Here is a 16,987-nt window from a genome sequence, read left to right as displayed (position 1 = left end):
TTTCTAAATGATATCGGTGTGGTAGTGTTGTGGTCAAAGTAGTCACGCCGAAGACCCGGGTTCGATTTGCACTTGGGTACAAATGTGTAAAGACCATTTCTTGCGTCACTCTCAGTGATATTGCTGGAATATTGCTAAATGCATTCGATGTAAAGATATTTATCCTTACCTTTCATGAGAAGACCCGTGAAGGTCAAGGGTAGAATAGGTCCTCAGCACCCCATACTTGCTATAAAAGGCGACTATGCTTGTCGTAAGAGGCGACTAATGGGATCGGGTGGGCAGACTCACTGACTTGGTTGACACATGTCATCGGTTCCCAGTTGCGCAGACCGATGCTCATGTTGTTGAACACTGGATTGTCTGGTCCAGACTCGATTATTTACAGGTCGCCGCTATATAGCTGGAATAATGCTGAGTGTGGCGTAAAACTAAACTCACTCACACACCTTTTCATGAGAAAACAATATTATATCAGTTAGGTTACCTGATGGTTAAGATGATCGATAATCATGCTCGGGTCTTTCTCTTCAGTGAAGATCATAAGTCTTGCGTCATCGCGCCTGTCATTTCGATTTACACATAACTAATTGCATAAATGACCCTGTAAACCCTAAGAAGGTTAAACAAATTCCTGATTTAGCCACAGAGTGTCATGCTCCCAACTGAAAGGCATCCAGCGCTTGGGTGACGATAGGTGCCGACTATCTGCATTAAACAAATGACACCCACCCGTGAAGATCCGGGTTAGAACTGGTCTTCAGTAACCCATGCCTGTCGTTAATGACGACTAACGGGATCGGGTGCTCAGACTCACTGACTTGGTTGACACATGTCGTCAAGTCCCAGATGCGTAGATCGATGTTCATGACGTTGATCACTGAATTGGATTGTAGATTATTTACAGACCGCCGCATATGGATTGAATATTGCTGAGTGTAGCATAAAACTAAACTCACTCACTCACTCACACAGTTCGTCCTATCCTTCTGCATCAATATTTTGGGATGAGACTAAAACACACTCACTCACACACACACTCATTGTACATTGGATAAGACCATCTTGCCCTGTCGGGGTATCCCAATGGTAGAGCGACCGTTCGTCTCGGTGAAGAACCAAGTTCGATTCCCCAAATGGGTACAATGTGTGAAACCCACTTCTGGTGTCCCCCGCCGTGATATTACTGACGAAAAAGCGGCGTAAACTCATACTCACTGACTCATAAAATGTTTGCAAGTTACGAGGAGTTCACCGACCCTCCAGGCTCTGTCGTGCATGACTAGACTTCCACCAGCGTGGTTCAGGCGTATCGTCATTCTCAAGCTTATCTCCGGACATGTACATCGAAGGGGTATATATTATATGCAAATCAGAAGTCAATAATACACCCCTACCCATGCTTAAATACTTGTTTGATAAGCATTCGCACCTGTATATTTACATATCAATGTCACGATGACCTTACTGAATATGTATATACAGGTAGACGCGTATGACTGAAATAGATCGGCGCATTGTCTGCACGGGTATTTTGTCAGGGGTGGTAAAGTTTAGCCTTATAGGTGTAGGTAAGCTGTCTCGCTGTAGATATGTGGCCGTGGTGATTACACAGCCCCGGCTGTCAAGTAATACAGCAGGACGCCATTACTAACCTTGTAATACGGAAAGGATCACCCTGTATATCACCGCAGTGTTTAATGTCCATGCATGCTGAAGGTCTGAAAATAGCTGCGCTCCGTTGAATAAGACAGTACGACGCCATTACAGATCCTGTGAAAGGTGAAATCAACATGGCGGCCGACTGGATAGGTGATTACCAAAGACTTCAGCGGTTGGGGAAAGGACAGTTCGGGGAGGTGTACGTTGGAGAACGCCGGACAGACAAGAAGCGTTTCGCTCTGAAAAGCATCTGCACAAAGTATGTGTTCCGGGGAATATCAATGGACAGGGTAATGAGAGAAGTTGAATCTCACAAATCCCTCCCAAAGCACGAAAACATTCTGGAGTTCATAGAAAGCATCCATGTAAATGGTTACTTATACATAGTGCTGGAGCTGTGTGAACTTGGGACTTTAGAGGACTATGTGATCAGGAAGAACCCAGACAAAGACACAGCCTTGTCCTTCATGATCGACCTCGCACGAGGACTGAATCACCTCCACAGCAACGGCATTGTACACCGGGATCTCAAACCAGAAAATATTTTGCTTGCTGAAAGACCAGGCGGGCCACCAAGATGCAAGATATCGGACTTTGGGGTTGCAAGGATCATCAACATCCCATCTGATTCTGATGGTAGGTTTGAGGCCTTGGGCAGTTTGGCTGGGGAGGAGTACTTCAATACCATGTGTGGCACTCCTGTCTACTTTGCACCAGAAGTCCGGAACAAGCATTATACCAAACACTGTGACATTTTCTCTCTTGGGGTTGTCTTCTATGTCCTCTTTTCACCCGAGAGAAGCAGAGATGGACGACTTTCACCATGGGTCAGAAACGGAACGCTGTTCTACGTAGCTACTGATTACGAAATCAAACAGCAAATTGAAAAGTACGTTCATGATGAGGCGATTTGTGAGTTGATTTTGTCAATGCTCAAAACAGATTATCATTATCGAGTACCTGCTTCTGCTCTGGAAGAGCAGCTCCTACGCGTGGTCGTCCCTGATGACGAAGTGTTCTTCGTGGCTTGTCTCCTCGCGGCAGTGACCCTCATGTTCCTTTTATTCCCGGCACCTTTATTTGGGCTTGCGCTTGCCCTTTTGACATTGGGATGCTGGCAGTTTCTTCCCAAAGGATTCTTTCGGGGCTTGTCTTGAACATCATAGACCTTAATACCCACAATTCTGTCTTCACCGTGAACATATATATACAGATATACTAATGAAGACTAAGAACATTGAATGCAGTGTTTGTGTGGAATTGTTGTGATAGTATGTACCGCTTTTCAGTCACTCGGTTGAAACTGGTCAATTATAACCGGACATTTCAAACTGTGTAGATTATTGTCTGTGTTTATATTAAGGTGAGTACGGAAGTGTAATTAATTTCAACTCATGTCCATTCGTAAAGTTTTTAAGAGAATATAGTTATTCACACATCTTGCAAAAAACATATTTTTGTCCCATTCTGGATATATACTCTTCAAAATAAAGTAGGGGAACCTGAAGTTTCAATTTGGATAGGAAGTGAAAACGTTGACAAACGTTCCAAGTACAGTCATCTTATGAACGCACCACTAATTCTCTCTATTACCACCCCTAAACACAACGCATTATATGCACGTGCACAACGCAGTAGCCCTATACACGTACATGGGGTCCCATTCTTGATCTTGACGATTTTTCAAGGTCAGGAAATCACTTAGAACATTGATTTTGACACACATTTTGCATCACACATTTGTTAGTGTTTGTTTATAGTCGTTTGTGTTAAAATGAAATTCGTACACATGCAAATTACGTGCCATACATCAATCATCTTTCAAAAGCGACTGCATTCCAAATAACTATGTTTGTAAGGAAGTGCAAATGGTGATGCATTCTCAAAACATTCAATACTATCATATCAACATTGATTGGCTCCGATAAATCTCCTAAATATTTTTCATCGTAAATACAAAAGCTGATGTTTCCCTACTTTTTTTTGAAGAGTATATCTTATTTAAATAATTGATTTTAATTTGAGTAAAGTTGCATGACACCGATTAAACATTGACGTCAGACCACTGAATAATAGGAATTCGACTGGGCGTAACGGCGATAGACATTCAGAAGTCGGAGCAGTAAAGGGAGGTAACAGTGTCATGAGCTTGCTCAGTTTCAAACGTCTTTATTGCAGTGAGAGCGACGTTTCAGTGTAGATTCTACCCAATCGTCTAAAACACCTTTATGTTCAGTTTTTGTACACCATAATTACACAAATCATGAATATTTATGCTATGCACCGGTAGTGGAATTATTGATCCGTGATATGTTATCGATCATAACTTGATGGCAGTGCACATATGGTACATTAAGATATCAATTTTTAAACACTGGTTTCGAGTTTCCGTGTTGATATCGATAGACACAGAACAATGAAATTCGTCAGACATTGAATTTGCCTCTCATTTGTGTACATAATACACTTCACTGAAAAGGTAATCATGGCTGGGTTTTTTTTTCAGGAGTTGTTTATTGTAGTGGTTGTCGACAGTAAACAGAAGTACCTGCTTTCGCAAAATGAGCTTTGAGTGTATGTGTTCGAGATAATGCGAGAAGATATTATTGCGGGGTGGAATGTATTCATGAAACACTTTTAATACTATTGAATTCGTTGATATGATACAGCAAAACAAATATACACAAGTATGAAAGACGAGGATGTGTCTCGCTTCACCTAACACTGTAAACAGAAGCCACAACGTATTTCTGTTCCTCATTGTCATGTTTAGAGAGTATACGGCGAAAAAATAATTAAAAGTCAACCACGCAGGGAAACCTCACTGACGTCATTTCTTATATAGATGAGGTAATTTTATTAAATTGTGTCTTCGTGAGTAGTGAATGACGTCATGCTGTAATACAATGCGTGTATTTAACTGATCATTAATCAATACCCGTCGCAAAAATGCACGTTTACAATATCGGGAAGTTGTCAAGTTTGATTAACTGGCCGTATCTTGGCAATTGTTGCTGTGTTATTAATCGCAGCACTGTTAATAACAACCAGGGCAGCGTTCCCCAAGCCACCGTAGCGCTGCAACTGTCGTAAGTCTATGTTAAAGGATGGGAGTTACGATCATCTTGGCGCTACGATCCTTTCGTGGAACGGGGCCAAGTTATGCAACAAAGGCACTCTAAAGTTATCACTTGTGTAGAGGGACGGTGGGACTGTGGGATAGCCCATTGGTTAAAGCCTTCGCCCGTCACACCGAAGACCCGGGTTCGATCCCCCACATGGGAACAATGTTTGAAGTCCATTTCTGGTGTTTCTATATTGCTGGTATACTGACAAAAATGCGACGCAAGGTCATACTCATACAGTTGCGTAAAAATTGTAATGCAGAATTCACAAAGCTAATGTTACGGCTGTGTTTGTATGATATGAAAACATGTCTGCAAAAGTTAATAAACATGATTTATTTTGTCTTCGTGTTGTTTTGCGTCGTGAAAATAGATAAAGTGACATGTCATCGTATGAATGGTAAACGTGTTTTGACTAATTAAACGTCATATTGGTTGTGATATGTACAAATATGTATGAACATTGTGTTTTGGCTCAATTTCAACGGTGACGAATCATCATGTTCCATGCGTGAAAACTATCCGTCTGTCGCAAAGAACTGTACCCAGGTGGAATGGTTATTGTCTTGATGTATATTTTGGAAGCAGGAACCATATCATCACGGAAATAGATGCAAGTGGGCCCTAGCATAAAAGATAACATCGGACAAGTTTCAGACAGACAGACAGACCGATAGATAGATTGATGGATAGATAGATAAAACACGTATGTGGCCGTCGTACTGACAGACAGTACCAGAGAAAACCAGAGAATGTTGGAGAAAAAAAGAAAGAGAGGAAGAAATTATGTTTTTACCCTTACATCTAAACAGCACCACCACTTTTTTACCAAAATTAACCAATGTCTTTGCTACGTCACGGTGTTCACCACATAACATTGCATATATGCAAGGGCTTATTCTTGAAGATGAACACAACAGTTTTAACCTGTCCGAATATATTTGCTATGGCATGCTGCCAGAAACAGAATGCTGATGTCATACATGGGGGATCAGCTGATTTAGACAGCTGACTATTATTAACACTGTTATCAGTAAATGGGACAATTCGACAAATTTCTATTGACACAGCTTATCAGTTAAGAGGGCTTATTTTTACCGAATAACAGGGCGTTGTCAGAATAGTCCCGTGTCACTATGCACGTAGTCATATCCCAGCATCATCGGAGATTACATGAGAGTCAAATGCAATAGATTAACCTCATTTGTCATGTGTACACTTGTGTGTGTGTATGTGTGTATGTGTGTGTGTCTGTGTGTGTGTGTCTGTGTGTGTGTCTGTGTGTGCCTGTCAGTCTGTCTGTCAGTCCACTCTCTCTCTCTCTGGGTGTGTCTGTCCGTCTGCGTGTGTGTCTGTCTGTTAGTCTCTCTTCTCTCGCTCTCTCTGTCAGTCTTCTCTCTCTCTCTCTCTCGGCGTGTCTGTCCGTCAGTGTGTCTGCCTGTCAGTTTCTCTCTATCTATCTTTCTATCTATCGATCTATCTATCTATCGATCTCTCGCTCGCTCGCTGTGTGTGCGTCTGCATGTGCGTGTGTGTGTGATACATGAAAGAAGAGTTCCTATTACAAGCGATAGTATTAAGTGAATCAATGGAATAGTTTGCGGAGTATAGCTGGGATGACGGTTTGTGGAACAGTTCTCATGTGCACGGTGATGAGCCCAAAACATTCAGGTGAACCAGCAGTGTGAATACATATTATTTTGACATTGACATCGTCGGCGGCCATTGTTAAGGCTGAGTAACAATTCATGGACGTTGCATTGATCATTGGAACTTTGAATGTAACGTTTAAATATATTCACTTGTGTATTTTGTCTTTGGACATATAGCGTTATATATTCATAAACAAGCAACTGAATAACAAATTAACGCGACAGTACCGTTCAGAATGGTGCCAGCAGTTTTGATAACAATACTATTGAATTCTCCAAGCTCGAACCGTATCACATTTGGAATTAAAATAACCTCAATCACAGCCGTGTTAATTTTACCACGAGCCCCGGATCCTGGCATGATAAAGGGACGCAACATACAGGCTGTCGTGAAACCAATGGAGCTATTACCTATAGCCATGCTATATTCTGTTATGTGGTGCCAGGAAGGGTATGTAGCAGCTGACGGGTGTACAGAGATACACTGACAGCAAGCCAGTAGCAGTGTCTCTGTCAGTGGGGTGTCACAAACTAGGATCATAAAATGTCTGGTATGTACCAATAGACACGGGAGACATACTGAATACAATCAGATGGCTGCATATTAACAAACTTCATATTATTTCGTGTATAACTTCAAGCAGTTATATCAGGTATAATCGAGAGTGAGTATGTTGTTCTCAGCAATGTTCCAGCAATATCACGGCGGGGTACACCAGAAATGGGCTTTGTGTATTGTACCCACTTAGGGAAACGAACACGGTCTTCAGCGTGACGAGCAGGCGCTTTAACCATTAGGCTCCCATACCGCCCCCTATCATAATCCGTCTCTGACATAACATCCAGTTGAAATTATTTTTGTATTATTGTTAATATCAATCGTGAATGTTTCCCCACGTGTGATCTTGACCAGTTTGGCTGTGCGTGAGTGAGTGATGGAGTGAATGATGACGAAATTTATTTTGAAAATTTTGGAACATGCGTACGCTCAGTTTGACTGCGAGTATTTAGCAGATTACACGGGTGTGGTGTTAAATGACAGACCACATCATGCACATCGTCACACCATGCAGGATAGTCACATCACATCGCACTGTGAGGCAACCAATATCATAGCAGGGCACGAGTGTTCTATGTATTCACTTTTGATATTTATAGCAGGAGATGTCGGGCGTTAGGGGATGGATGGGTTCATGCTCAACATGAGGAAGAATATATTGACGGGAGTGCGTTGGGTTCGGTTTTAGCAATATTCAATCAGCATCACGGCTGGGGACAGTAGACGGTACGACAGTAATCCGAAATGGACTTCATTTTACCTATGTTGGAAATCGAACCGGTGCCCACTTACCTACCAATACATGTATTCCACATAAGGGGGTTGGTTGACAACATGTCCGTATTTGTCCTCTCTCTTCAAAGGAGTGTTCGCGGTGGGGTAGCCTAGTGGTTCGTCAAACGGAAGACACCTGCTGAAGTTCGATTTCCCCACATGTGAAGCCCATTTCAGGTGTCCACCGTCGTGATATTGCTGGGATATTGCTAGAGGCAGCGTATAACTAAAGTCACTCACAGTCTTCAGAAGAGTTTTAAACACATTCAAAAGATTTTTAACACATTTTGCATTTTCCTCATAGAAGCGAAATATTAACAATAGGGTATATCCGTACATAAAAAACTGTTACTGTATGTAAATCTTATACAATGTATGTTTATGGGTCGGAGGTCTTAAATGCAGTAAATGTCTCTGACTTGAGGTCTGACTTGTATCTTCTTGGCTGTATATGGTGTGTTTAATCGTATTCCTGACATTGACACCCGGAACGGGGAAAGAGATGGAGGTGGTGGGAGGGGAAGGGAGTTGGGAGAATAATATTTTGTCAAATACAGCAGAAAACACGGACAGTTCTTTTAGCTATTAGTCTTCCATTAATGTTTTGAACAGATACCCACTTGACGCTTTTTCCCAGAACAGTGGGGCAATGTAGTTTTCTCAGTAAAATCCGACGTTGACCAGGCACCACAAATCTGCGAATAGTTAACATGAACAGGAAAAGGAGTGTGTATACATTATTATACAACCGATACCCAAAGCATCAGTGCAATAAATATTTGTTCTCGATGAGCAAGTGAAGACATTGCATAAAGCATAACCCTTCTCTATTATTCCACACAGCAAATACAGCTTGTGCAAATGGCAAAATCACGGTGAATTTTACACAGTTGTGGCACTGGAAGTCAGTGATACCACCGGGTGCTAACAACAGTAATGTCTGACTCCTTACAACATTACTCCCACGGGTCCGTGTCAACAAGTTAGACAATATAGTTTGGCCAGTTTGTGTGAGTGAGTATGATTTTACGCCGCTATTAGCAACATTCCAGCAATATCACGGACGGGGACAGTGAAGTTTGCTTCAAATATTTGTCAATGAGTCGAATCGAATCCGGGCATTCAGTGTGACGAGCGAACGCTTTACATACAAAGCTAACCCCGTCCTCAATGCAGCGTATCCCAGATATATATATACCGTCAGCTCTGGATTAACTTTGTCTCGTGATAAGACTGGCCATGTTATAGCTTAAAGTAATACCATTAAAGAGAACAAGATTTTAATGTTGCTACAACTAACTAAGAAATACAGATTTGGTCGACGTCACTCACAAATGACTCATGTTTCATGTACAGCACAGCTTTAAAACTCACAAAAGCTTTTCAGTTTAAATCCTATTAAAATGAAATAAGAAACGCAACGAACTGAATATTTCGTATTTTTATAATGGTTAAATAGATGACTCAGTCTTGTAAGATGCGCGCAGTGTGTGACCAGAATCTGGACTCCCTACACATGTTGCCGAATAAATCAATATTGATTCAAGTGGTGTGTATCGAGTACATTGAAAGTGGAGCAATACAGTATGTACTGCTCAGTATGTGAACCTTGAGTAGATCGGACAGAGATACAAGCCAAACCCTGTCAATCTACTTAACATATTTGTAACAAGACCACGTGGACGGCTATGACGTTGACTACAGCTGATCTCATTCACGACAAAGGACCGACCCGTTCGGCAGATGACTCATCGGCCCCGTTTGAAAGAAGGCAACTGGGACACAGTCAATGTTGACTCTGGCATCCAGCGTACGCTCCTTTGAAGTCATACTTACAACGCTTGGTTGAGCTTGTGAGACGCGTTTTCTAACGAATCGGAACATTCACGTAGGGATAGCCCAGAGATATAAATAGGCCAATGCTTCATCAATGCAACCGGCTGACGGGACAACGCAGTGTACAGAGCGTGTTGGAGAACTGTCCCCATTTTTTATTTGGTCTACTGCGATATATATTCGCCTGACGCGGATGTGAAAGGGTATAACATACGTAGCAGAGAGGAGTAGCGGTGTTGAGAGCTTTGGACGTCTCTATGGGACTGGCGCGAGATCCTCAGTTGATTGCTCGTCAACTCAACATGTATCCGGACCGTATCGGGGAGTATAAAATCCTGTCGACCCTGGGGACCGGCGCTTTTGGAGATGTGTACAAAGTGGAGAAAGAAGGGAAGGAGTATGCCATGAAAGATATTGTGATCGGTGCCAAAGTTGACAATATGATTCTTCAAATGGAGGTAGATTCACATAAATCGATTCCAAAGCATGATAATATTGTAATGTTCATTGATTCCTTCCGGACAAAGTACAACTGGTACATTGTGCTAGAGTACTGCGCACTTGGGACACTTGAGGATTACGTTATAACCCACCGACCAAACAGAGACATCGCTACGTCGTTCATGATAGACATGGCGAAAGGTCTTCACCATCTACACAGCAACAACATCGTCCACAGAGACATTAAACCTGAGAATATCTTAATGGTAATGGGGTCATATGGAATTCCAAGATGCAAGATTTCAGACTTTGGTGTGGCAAGGTTTGGAACAGCTGGTTCGGACCCCGGACCAAGCAATGGTGTTGGACAAGAAGAACTCTATTTCCAATCATTGTGTGGCACCCCGTATTTCCTTGCACCTGAAGTGAAAAATAGACAGTACACAAGATCATGCGATATCTTCTCACTAGGAATAGTATTTTACTTGCTCTTTTCAAAGGAAATATCATCTGACAATCGCTTGACCCCCTGGGCCAAAGGGGGAACGCCTTTTTACAGAGCTACAGACGCGCAGATCAAAGACCAGCTTAAAAAGCACATACATGACGTAACTATATACAAACTGATTGAATCCATGTTAGTGATAGATTTCCACAATCGGGTGACAGCTAAAGATCTCGTGGACAACCTCATGGCTTTAGAAGTACCCGATGACGAGGTGTTTCTTGCAGCATTGGTGTTTGTGGCCTTTGTGATGATGTTGGCAATATTCCCCTTCCCCCTGTTTGTGCTCGCTGTGGTTCTTTTGTTGTTAGCCTGTTGGCAGCTTCTTCCGAAAAGCACCATCAGAACGGTGGCTCTGTTCTCATGAGGATAACCAGCGCCAAAGGAGATTAATTGTGTTTACTGCATTGTCAGTGACGACTGGGCTTAACAAGCATTGAATACTGTAAGCCACCGCGGATGTATAAAGAGCTTTCAGAGACAGGGTTTCAGCACATATCGGATCGTGTTTTGGTGTGCTTCCCTTCTCCCTCCCGACATGCAGCGATATGGCTCAGATTTTTATCAATCAAACTCGCTTAGCCATCGCAAAGACGTCAGGGGACGGTGGTGTAGCCTAGTGGTTAAGAGGCGTTCGTTCGTCACGACTCTGGTTCAATTCCAACATGGGTACAGCGTTACATGCCCAATTTTGTGTCTCCCGCCATGGTATTGCTCGGATAATGCTAAATATGGCGTAAACTCACATTCACTCGGTTAAGTTCGTGAAATACACTACACAAGAATCGTGTTTATTGATCTGCATATATATATATATGGAAGACGTTTTAAGGACGCCACATTGTGATTTAATTATCGTGCTTTTGCATGCTATCATATTGTTGTTTATGTATTTGATATTGACTATTACAAATGCTTTACTTTATACATTGAAAACAAATGGCAGTTAATACAGTAATTTGTACCAAGTATTACACCATGAACATGTTATTATGTATTATTATGTATATTATATGTGAAACGTGAGATGAATAACAAAACGAGGCCATATTAAAGTGCTGATAGAATCGGTAGGAAAGGTTTTTTGAACTTCGTTTATAATCCATGGAGCTACCTAACACCTATTTTCATCGATATCTACATTCAACATTCATGAAAGACTGGGCATTGAGGGCAGGTTAAACATATTCTCCTTCGTAATTTTGGCACTATCTCCTGTGAAGCAATAGCTTTTATATGACAAGGCCTGTAAGCATAGCGTGACTTATGTCTCTTAAGGAATGCAGGCAGGCATTTCATTACATTAGACGTGGTATACACGCTATGTATTGCCGCGCTCTAAATCGTCGATCAATCTACACTTAGTTGCCTTGCCATGGAGCCATGTGATTCTCGCAATTGTCAACACACCTAGATATGAGAAGGGATGCAGGAATTTGTGATGGGTGTATCTGTTATTGTGACACCGGCTGTCCTTTATATGCCATCAAATGTGGGTGAGCCGTGGTTTATAATTATATAGGATGTGTGGTTAGTGCGAGTTCGCCTGATGGTCGCCCAATTAATAATTCGACGGAGTGGCCTTTACATGAACAAAGCCAGTCTCATAATTACGCATGTGTAAAACTTTTAACAAATATTTATAATTTTGAAATACGATAGAAATTTTTTCCAGCGTTTTTGTTGCAATATTGTATAATGTAATAGATACAAAACTCGAAATTAATCCTATCAGTATTAACTGAAGAAAAGATCCCAACTCACATCATACCAAAGCATCAATCAGCACGTGCTGAGATATTTATACACTTATATCATATTTCATTATTTTAACAGTTTTTATAATAATACAAAATATTTGCTTACAAATGTCTGTCACAAGCTTTATCGAAACGTAAATCAAAATTGCCTAAATCACTAAACACTTTACATTCATCTTGAATTTCGTATACGTGATACATTTACATCGTGAACATTCTTCTTTGGACACTGACAGGTAATGACATACTAGTATGTAGACACGGTTACGATGTTTCTCTAACATGTGGACCCATGCACTGTTCTACTGACAACACATCGAAGTTAAGCTGTAAGGACATAAATAGAAGCGGGGCGGTGGGGTAGCCAAGTGGCTAGGATGTTCACTCGTCACGCCGAAGACCCGGGTTCGATTCCCCCAATGGACACAGTGTGTGAAGCCCATTTCTGGTGTTCCCCGCCGTGATGTTGGTGGAATAGTGCTAGAATGGCGTAAAGCTAAACTCACTCACTCACTCACTCGAAAATCAACAAAACATACATTCGTCACTGATCATTATTCCCACGGTCAGGGCTGTGCAGAAATACATGGACTCATCTGCTTATGGTCCACAAATCCAATCTACAGTCTGATAGCATGTTAGTCTGTATTCATGTCCTATATCCACGTATGATCATTTCTTCGAGTCCAAAAAACACCTTCTGAAAAGATATCCTGAACAATGTTTGTGCGGGCAATGCCTTACTTTTTGTGGACGGTAATCCACGTGGGGGGATATGTGGACTCCATCTGTCAGTCTCCACGTCAGCAGTACTTGTCATTATCACGACCCGTTTATCAGTATCATCATCACTATTGTGACGTCATATCGTGAGTTGATCTGACAGTCATTTGTATACGTATGAAGTAAAACGTCACCGTTGGATACAAAGAGTGAATGTCCCTGCATAGAACATGTTTCAGCTTCGGGGTTATATGTTTGTGTATAGCCTAGAAATGCTGCATCTATCCGACATGTTTCATTTTAAAGGACACACACACGCACGCACGCACATATGTACATACATACGCTCGTAATACGCACACATACACAGACACATACATACATACACACACACACATACACACACACATACACACACACATACACACACACATACATACATACACACACACATACATACATACACACACACACATACATACACACACACACACATACATACATACGTACGTACATACATACATACATACATACATACATACATACATACATACATACATACATACATACATACACACACACATACATACATGCATGCATGTTTACTATTATTGATGCAACATGATATGTATGTCCATGTGTAGCACGTTTATTAATAAATGACATGTATATATCCATATAAATGTTACGTGTCGGAGAGGGCACATCGTAGTTTTAACTTTATGGGTTTGTGCTTGAACACGAACGTACTCGTCCCGGCAACACTGCAGGAACATGATCGACAGGCCTCTGGGAATATATATTCATGCTGAATGCATGTGTCAGCGGGTCATAAATTCTCCACAAAAGCATGTTTTGTTCACCATACCACAGTGTATGGAGCGTTCAACTTTACATGGTGCTCTATATATGACTCATGATATCAGCACATTTTTCATCCTTATCTTCTTCAACTACAATGCATTATCACATGAGAACGACAGTCACATGTCACGACTGAATGCCCTAATGTATTAAGTGTATGCACGAGTTAATCGCGGTTTGTGTTTTTTAAATATTCAACACCTATTCTCTTCAATTGTATTACTTTTACTTATGACATGTCCAATATCAGCAATGCAAGTTATTACAAAGGTGGCAGCCCTTTGCAAATATGTATATATATATATATATATAATGTATGCATGAGTGTGTAAGTGTGTGTGTGTGAGAGAGAAAGAGAGAGAGGGGGAGAGAGAGATAGTGTGTGTAATATGGTTTGTGTGTTGATAGGTTCCGCATGAGAGAAGTGAAAAGTGACCCTCCCCTTCTCTCTCTTTCTCTCTCTCTGTCTCTCTCTCACACACGCACGCACGCACGCACACGTACGCACACGCACACGCACACATTGGACCCTTGTGACTATAAGCTTTCCTTGCACTACATCTCATTACGATGAAACCAATGTTCATGTTCATGCTTGGAACATCACAAAACACATGTCGTATTCGAATAGCAGGGGTTATACGACATGTAACTCACACTGTCGTGTACATCCGATTATTAACGTATAGCTGTACAAATATAATTAGTCACAAATATAATTTACACTCCGAACCTTATGGGTACGGCTCTCAGGGAATTTAACAGGCAATATCACACTACACAATGTATTATACATTGAGTTGATAGACCACGTTACAAAAGACGCTCACCAAGCCGTTCCGCCCATGCATTTCACATGCGATTGCTTTGATTAATACTGAGCGTATCCACGTTCATCAATAAGTAAGTGACGTTAAGTGTAGACATATTAACTGTAAAGAACATGTTTCAGGTCTGAGCGAGGTACTGAAACACGCCAGGAGCTTTAACCGTCGGCATTAACGGCCATACGCTGTGAGCTGGTTGACTGACATTTGTGGTAATTACAGCTGACTGTCTGTGCTATGGGAATGTCAAGCTAGAAGTCCCACGTTCTGGTGCGTGAGTGCGTGAGTGCGTGCGTGCGTGCGTGCGTGCGTGCATGAGTGCATGCGTGTGTCTGTCATTTCTTTCGAACTAAGAACGTTAACAAACAGTTTTGAAAGACACGTTAGGTCCCATTTCAACAGACCTAGACTATGAAAAATGTGAAAATTTGTCAGTTCTAGAAATTGTGCATCTATTTGTCAATTAAACTCCATTTATACTGAATATAGCACAGTGCGGCGTTACACAGCATTGATTCACCCCTCCATCCGTATGTATCAGCTGTGTGCACTACAATGAAGCTTTATTCTTGTTCTCAGGACTATTGATACTAGTTATCCGAAGTTCGAAACAAGCGTAGCGTCGATATTCGACCGTCTAATGATACAGGGCGTGCCAGGTGGATGACGTAAGAAACTATAACATGTTTGCAAAAGTTTCGAGCCAAACTGGTTCACAATTCAAGTTGTTCACGTACAGAACGATTATTCACTTTGAAAAACATTTACAACAATACTACATCCATTTTTGTGCCATGTGCATGTCTTTACCCATTATCATATGGTTTGAGCATAATATAAAACCAACTTTTCAGGAACATGTATGTATTAAGTATCTCTAAATAGAAGATATCTTTCAAATTACTTTTGCCATATTTCGGAACACTTATGCCTTGCATTTGAAAGAACAGCTCACCTATAGCTAAACCAAAGGTACAGTACAGTATTCCCCGTATGGGTCCAGTGTGTGTAGCCCATCCCTGGTGTACGTGGCTATAATCCTGCTAAGAGCGGCGTAAAACCATACTCACTCACTGACGCGCTTCACCACCAGGTGGACGTGCCTGTGCTCAGTACTTGCGAGAAACGAAGTCTCGAACACTCCTAGAAACTCCACCATCTGACATTTGTAAATCAGGAATGGAATGCAATGTTTGATCTACAAGTGGTTTTTCTTGCTTTCAAAGGACAAATCCTCTCTTACAAGCTGTAATTTGTTGATTGATGGCGCGTTAGAATCTTGCTGAAGTGTTACCTCGGTTTGTCCAGAGTATACTCAACACAAAATAACTGTACATCTTCCCATGTAGCAAAGAGATGTAATGTTTTCACGAAGCTGCGGATGAATCCCTTTCATTGACTAAGAATTTAAAAATGCTAATTAAAATCACAAAAAGCGAAAATTTAAACACTGCCTACATTGAACTGCATTAGTGAATGAAAGCCTCTGATTGCGTATATTTCCCCTGACAAGAAGTGAATGGTTTTAAAGGAAACTAAGTTTGACTTTGACCTCTGAAAAACCGACATTTAACAAAACAACCTCTAACTTCCCCGACCAGTTGTTTGTTCCGTAAGCAGGGATATCTTTGTCTGTAAAGACAAATTATCAATATCACCAACATTGTTGATCTTAGAAGTTCTTTACAGCGTTTTTGTATGAATAGTTGGTTAGTTGGTTTGTTGTTAACGCCGCACTCGGCAATATTCCAACTATATGAGGGTGGTGTGTAAATAACCGAGTCTGTGCCAGATAATCCAGTGACCAACAGCATGAGCGAGCATTTGGGATTCGATGGCATTTATCGTCGAGCCTTGCCATCCTATCCCGTTAGTCACCTTTTACGACAAGCATGGGCTGCTACAGACCAATTCTAACCCGGATCTCCACGGGTTTCTATTAGTGACCGGGAGGGTCTTGTCTCCACTTTGAATTGTAAAATGATACTAGTATACGTCTTATGTGGTGTCACGATTATATCTTATGATATACAGATGCAAGATAGGGTGTAATATACCATAATAGTGTATAGACGTTCTTAGGAATCTATTGACGAAGAGCAAATATTTAGACTCGCCTGTACAAACGCTGAGACGTTCGTCTATTGACTTGTTCATGCGTTCGGCCCCTCTGTGTTGAACATCACATGGCACCTCGTGGTTCTGTTGGGAGTACCGTTCACTTCCCCCATTCAAGCCATGTGTACTCTTTTGTGGAAA

The 16,987-nt window shown here is 41.5% G+C and overlaps 2 protein-coding genes across 2 annotated transcripts; both read left to right on the top strand.

Annotated features, from left to right (window-relative positions):
- The first annotated feature begins 1,512 nt into the window (after positions 1-1,512).
- LOC137286154 (probable myosin light chain kinase DDB_G0282429) lies at positions 1,513-5,130 on the top strand. The gene has a single exon (XM_067817831.1). It carries the CDS (start codon positions 1,794-1,796, stop codon positions 2,817-2,819), a length of 1,026 nt encoding a protein of 341 aa, XP_067673932.1. The 5' UTR covers positions 1,513-1,793; the 3' UTR covers positions 2,820-5,130.
- A 4,348-nt stretch (positions 5,131-9,478) lies between these two features.
- On the top strand, positions 9,479-11,626 carry LOC137286468 (serine/threonine-protein kinase PDIK1L-like). Its single transcript, XM_067818357.1, has one exon. The coding sequence runs from the start codon at positions 9,866-9,868 to the stop codon at positions 10,919-10,921; it is 1,056 nt and encodes a 351-aa protein (XP_067674458.1). The 5' UTR covers positions 9,479-9,865; the 3' UTR covers positions 10,922-11,626.
- Positions 11,627-16,987: the final 5,361 nt, after the last annotated feature.

Source organism: Haliotis asinina, chromosome 6 (genome assembly GCF_037392515.1).
Source record: "Haliotis asinina isolate JCU_RB_2024 chromosome 6, JCU_Hal_asi_v2, whole genome shotgun sequence".
NCBI classification, from domain to species: domain Eukaryota; kingdom Metazoa; phylum Mollusca; class Gastropoda; order Lepetellida; family Haliotidae; genus Haliotis; species Haliotis asinina.
This window is presented reverse-complemented; position numbering and strand designations above follow the sequence as displayed.

Coding starts and splice junctions, on each gene's coding strand:
- LOC137286468 (XM_067818357.1), top strand. CDS start 9,866: ATGGGACTGGCGCGAGATCCTCAGTTGATTGCTCGTCAACTCAACATG.
- LOC137286154 (XM_067817831.1), top strand. CDS start 1,794: ATGGCGGCCGACTGGATAGGTGATTACCAAAGACTTCAGCGGTTGGGG.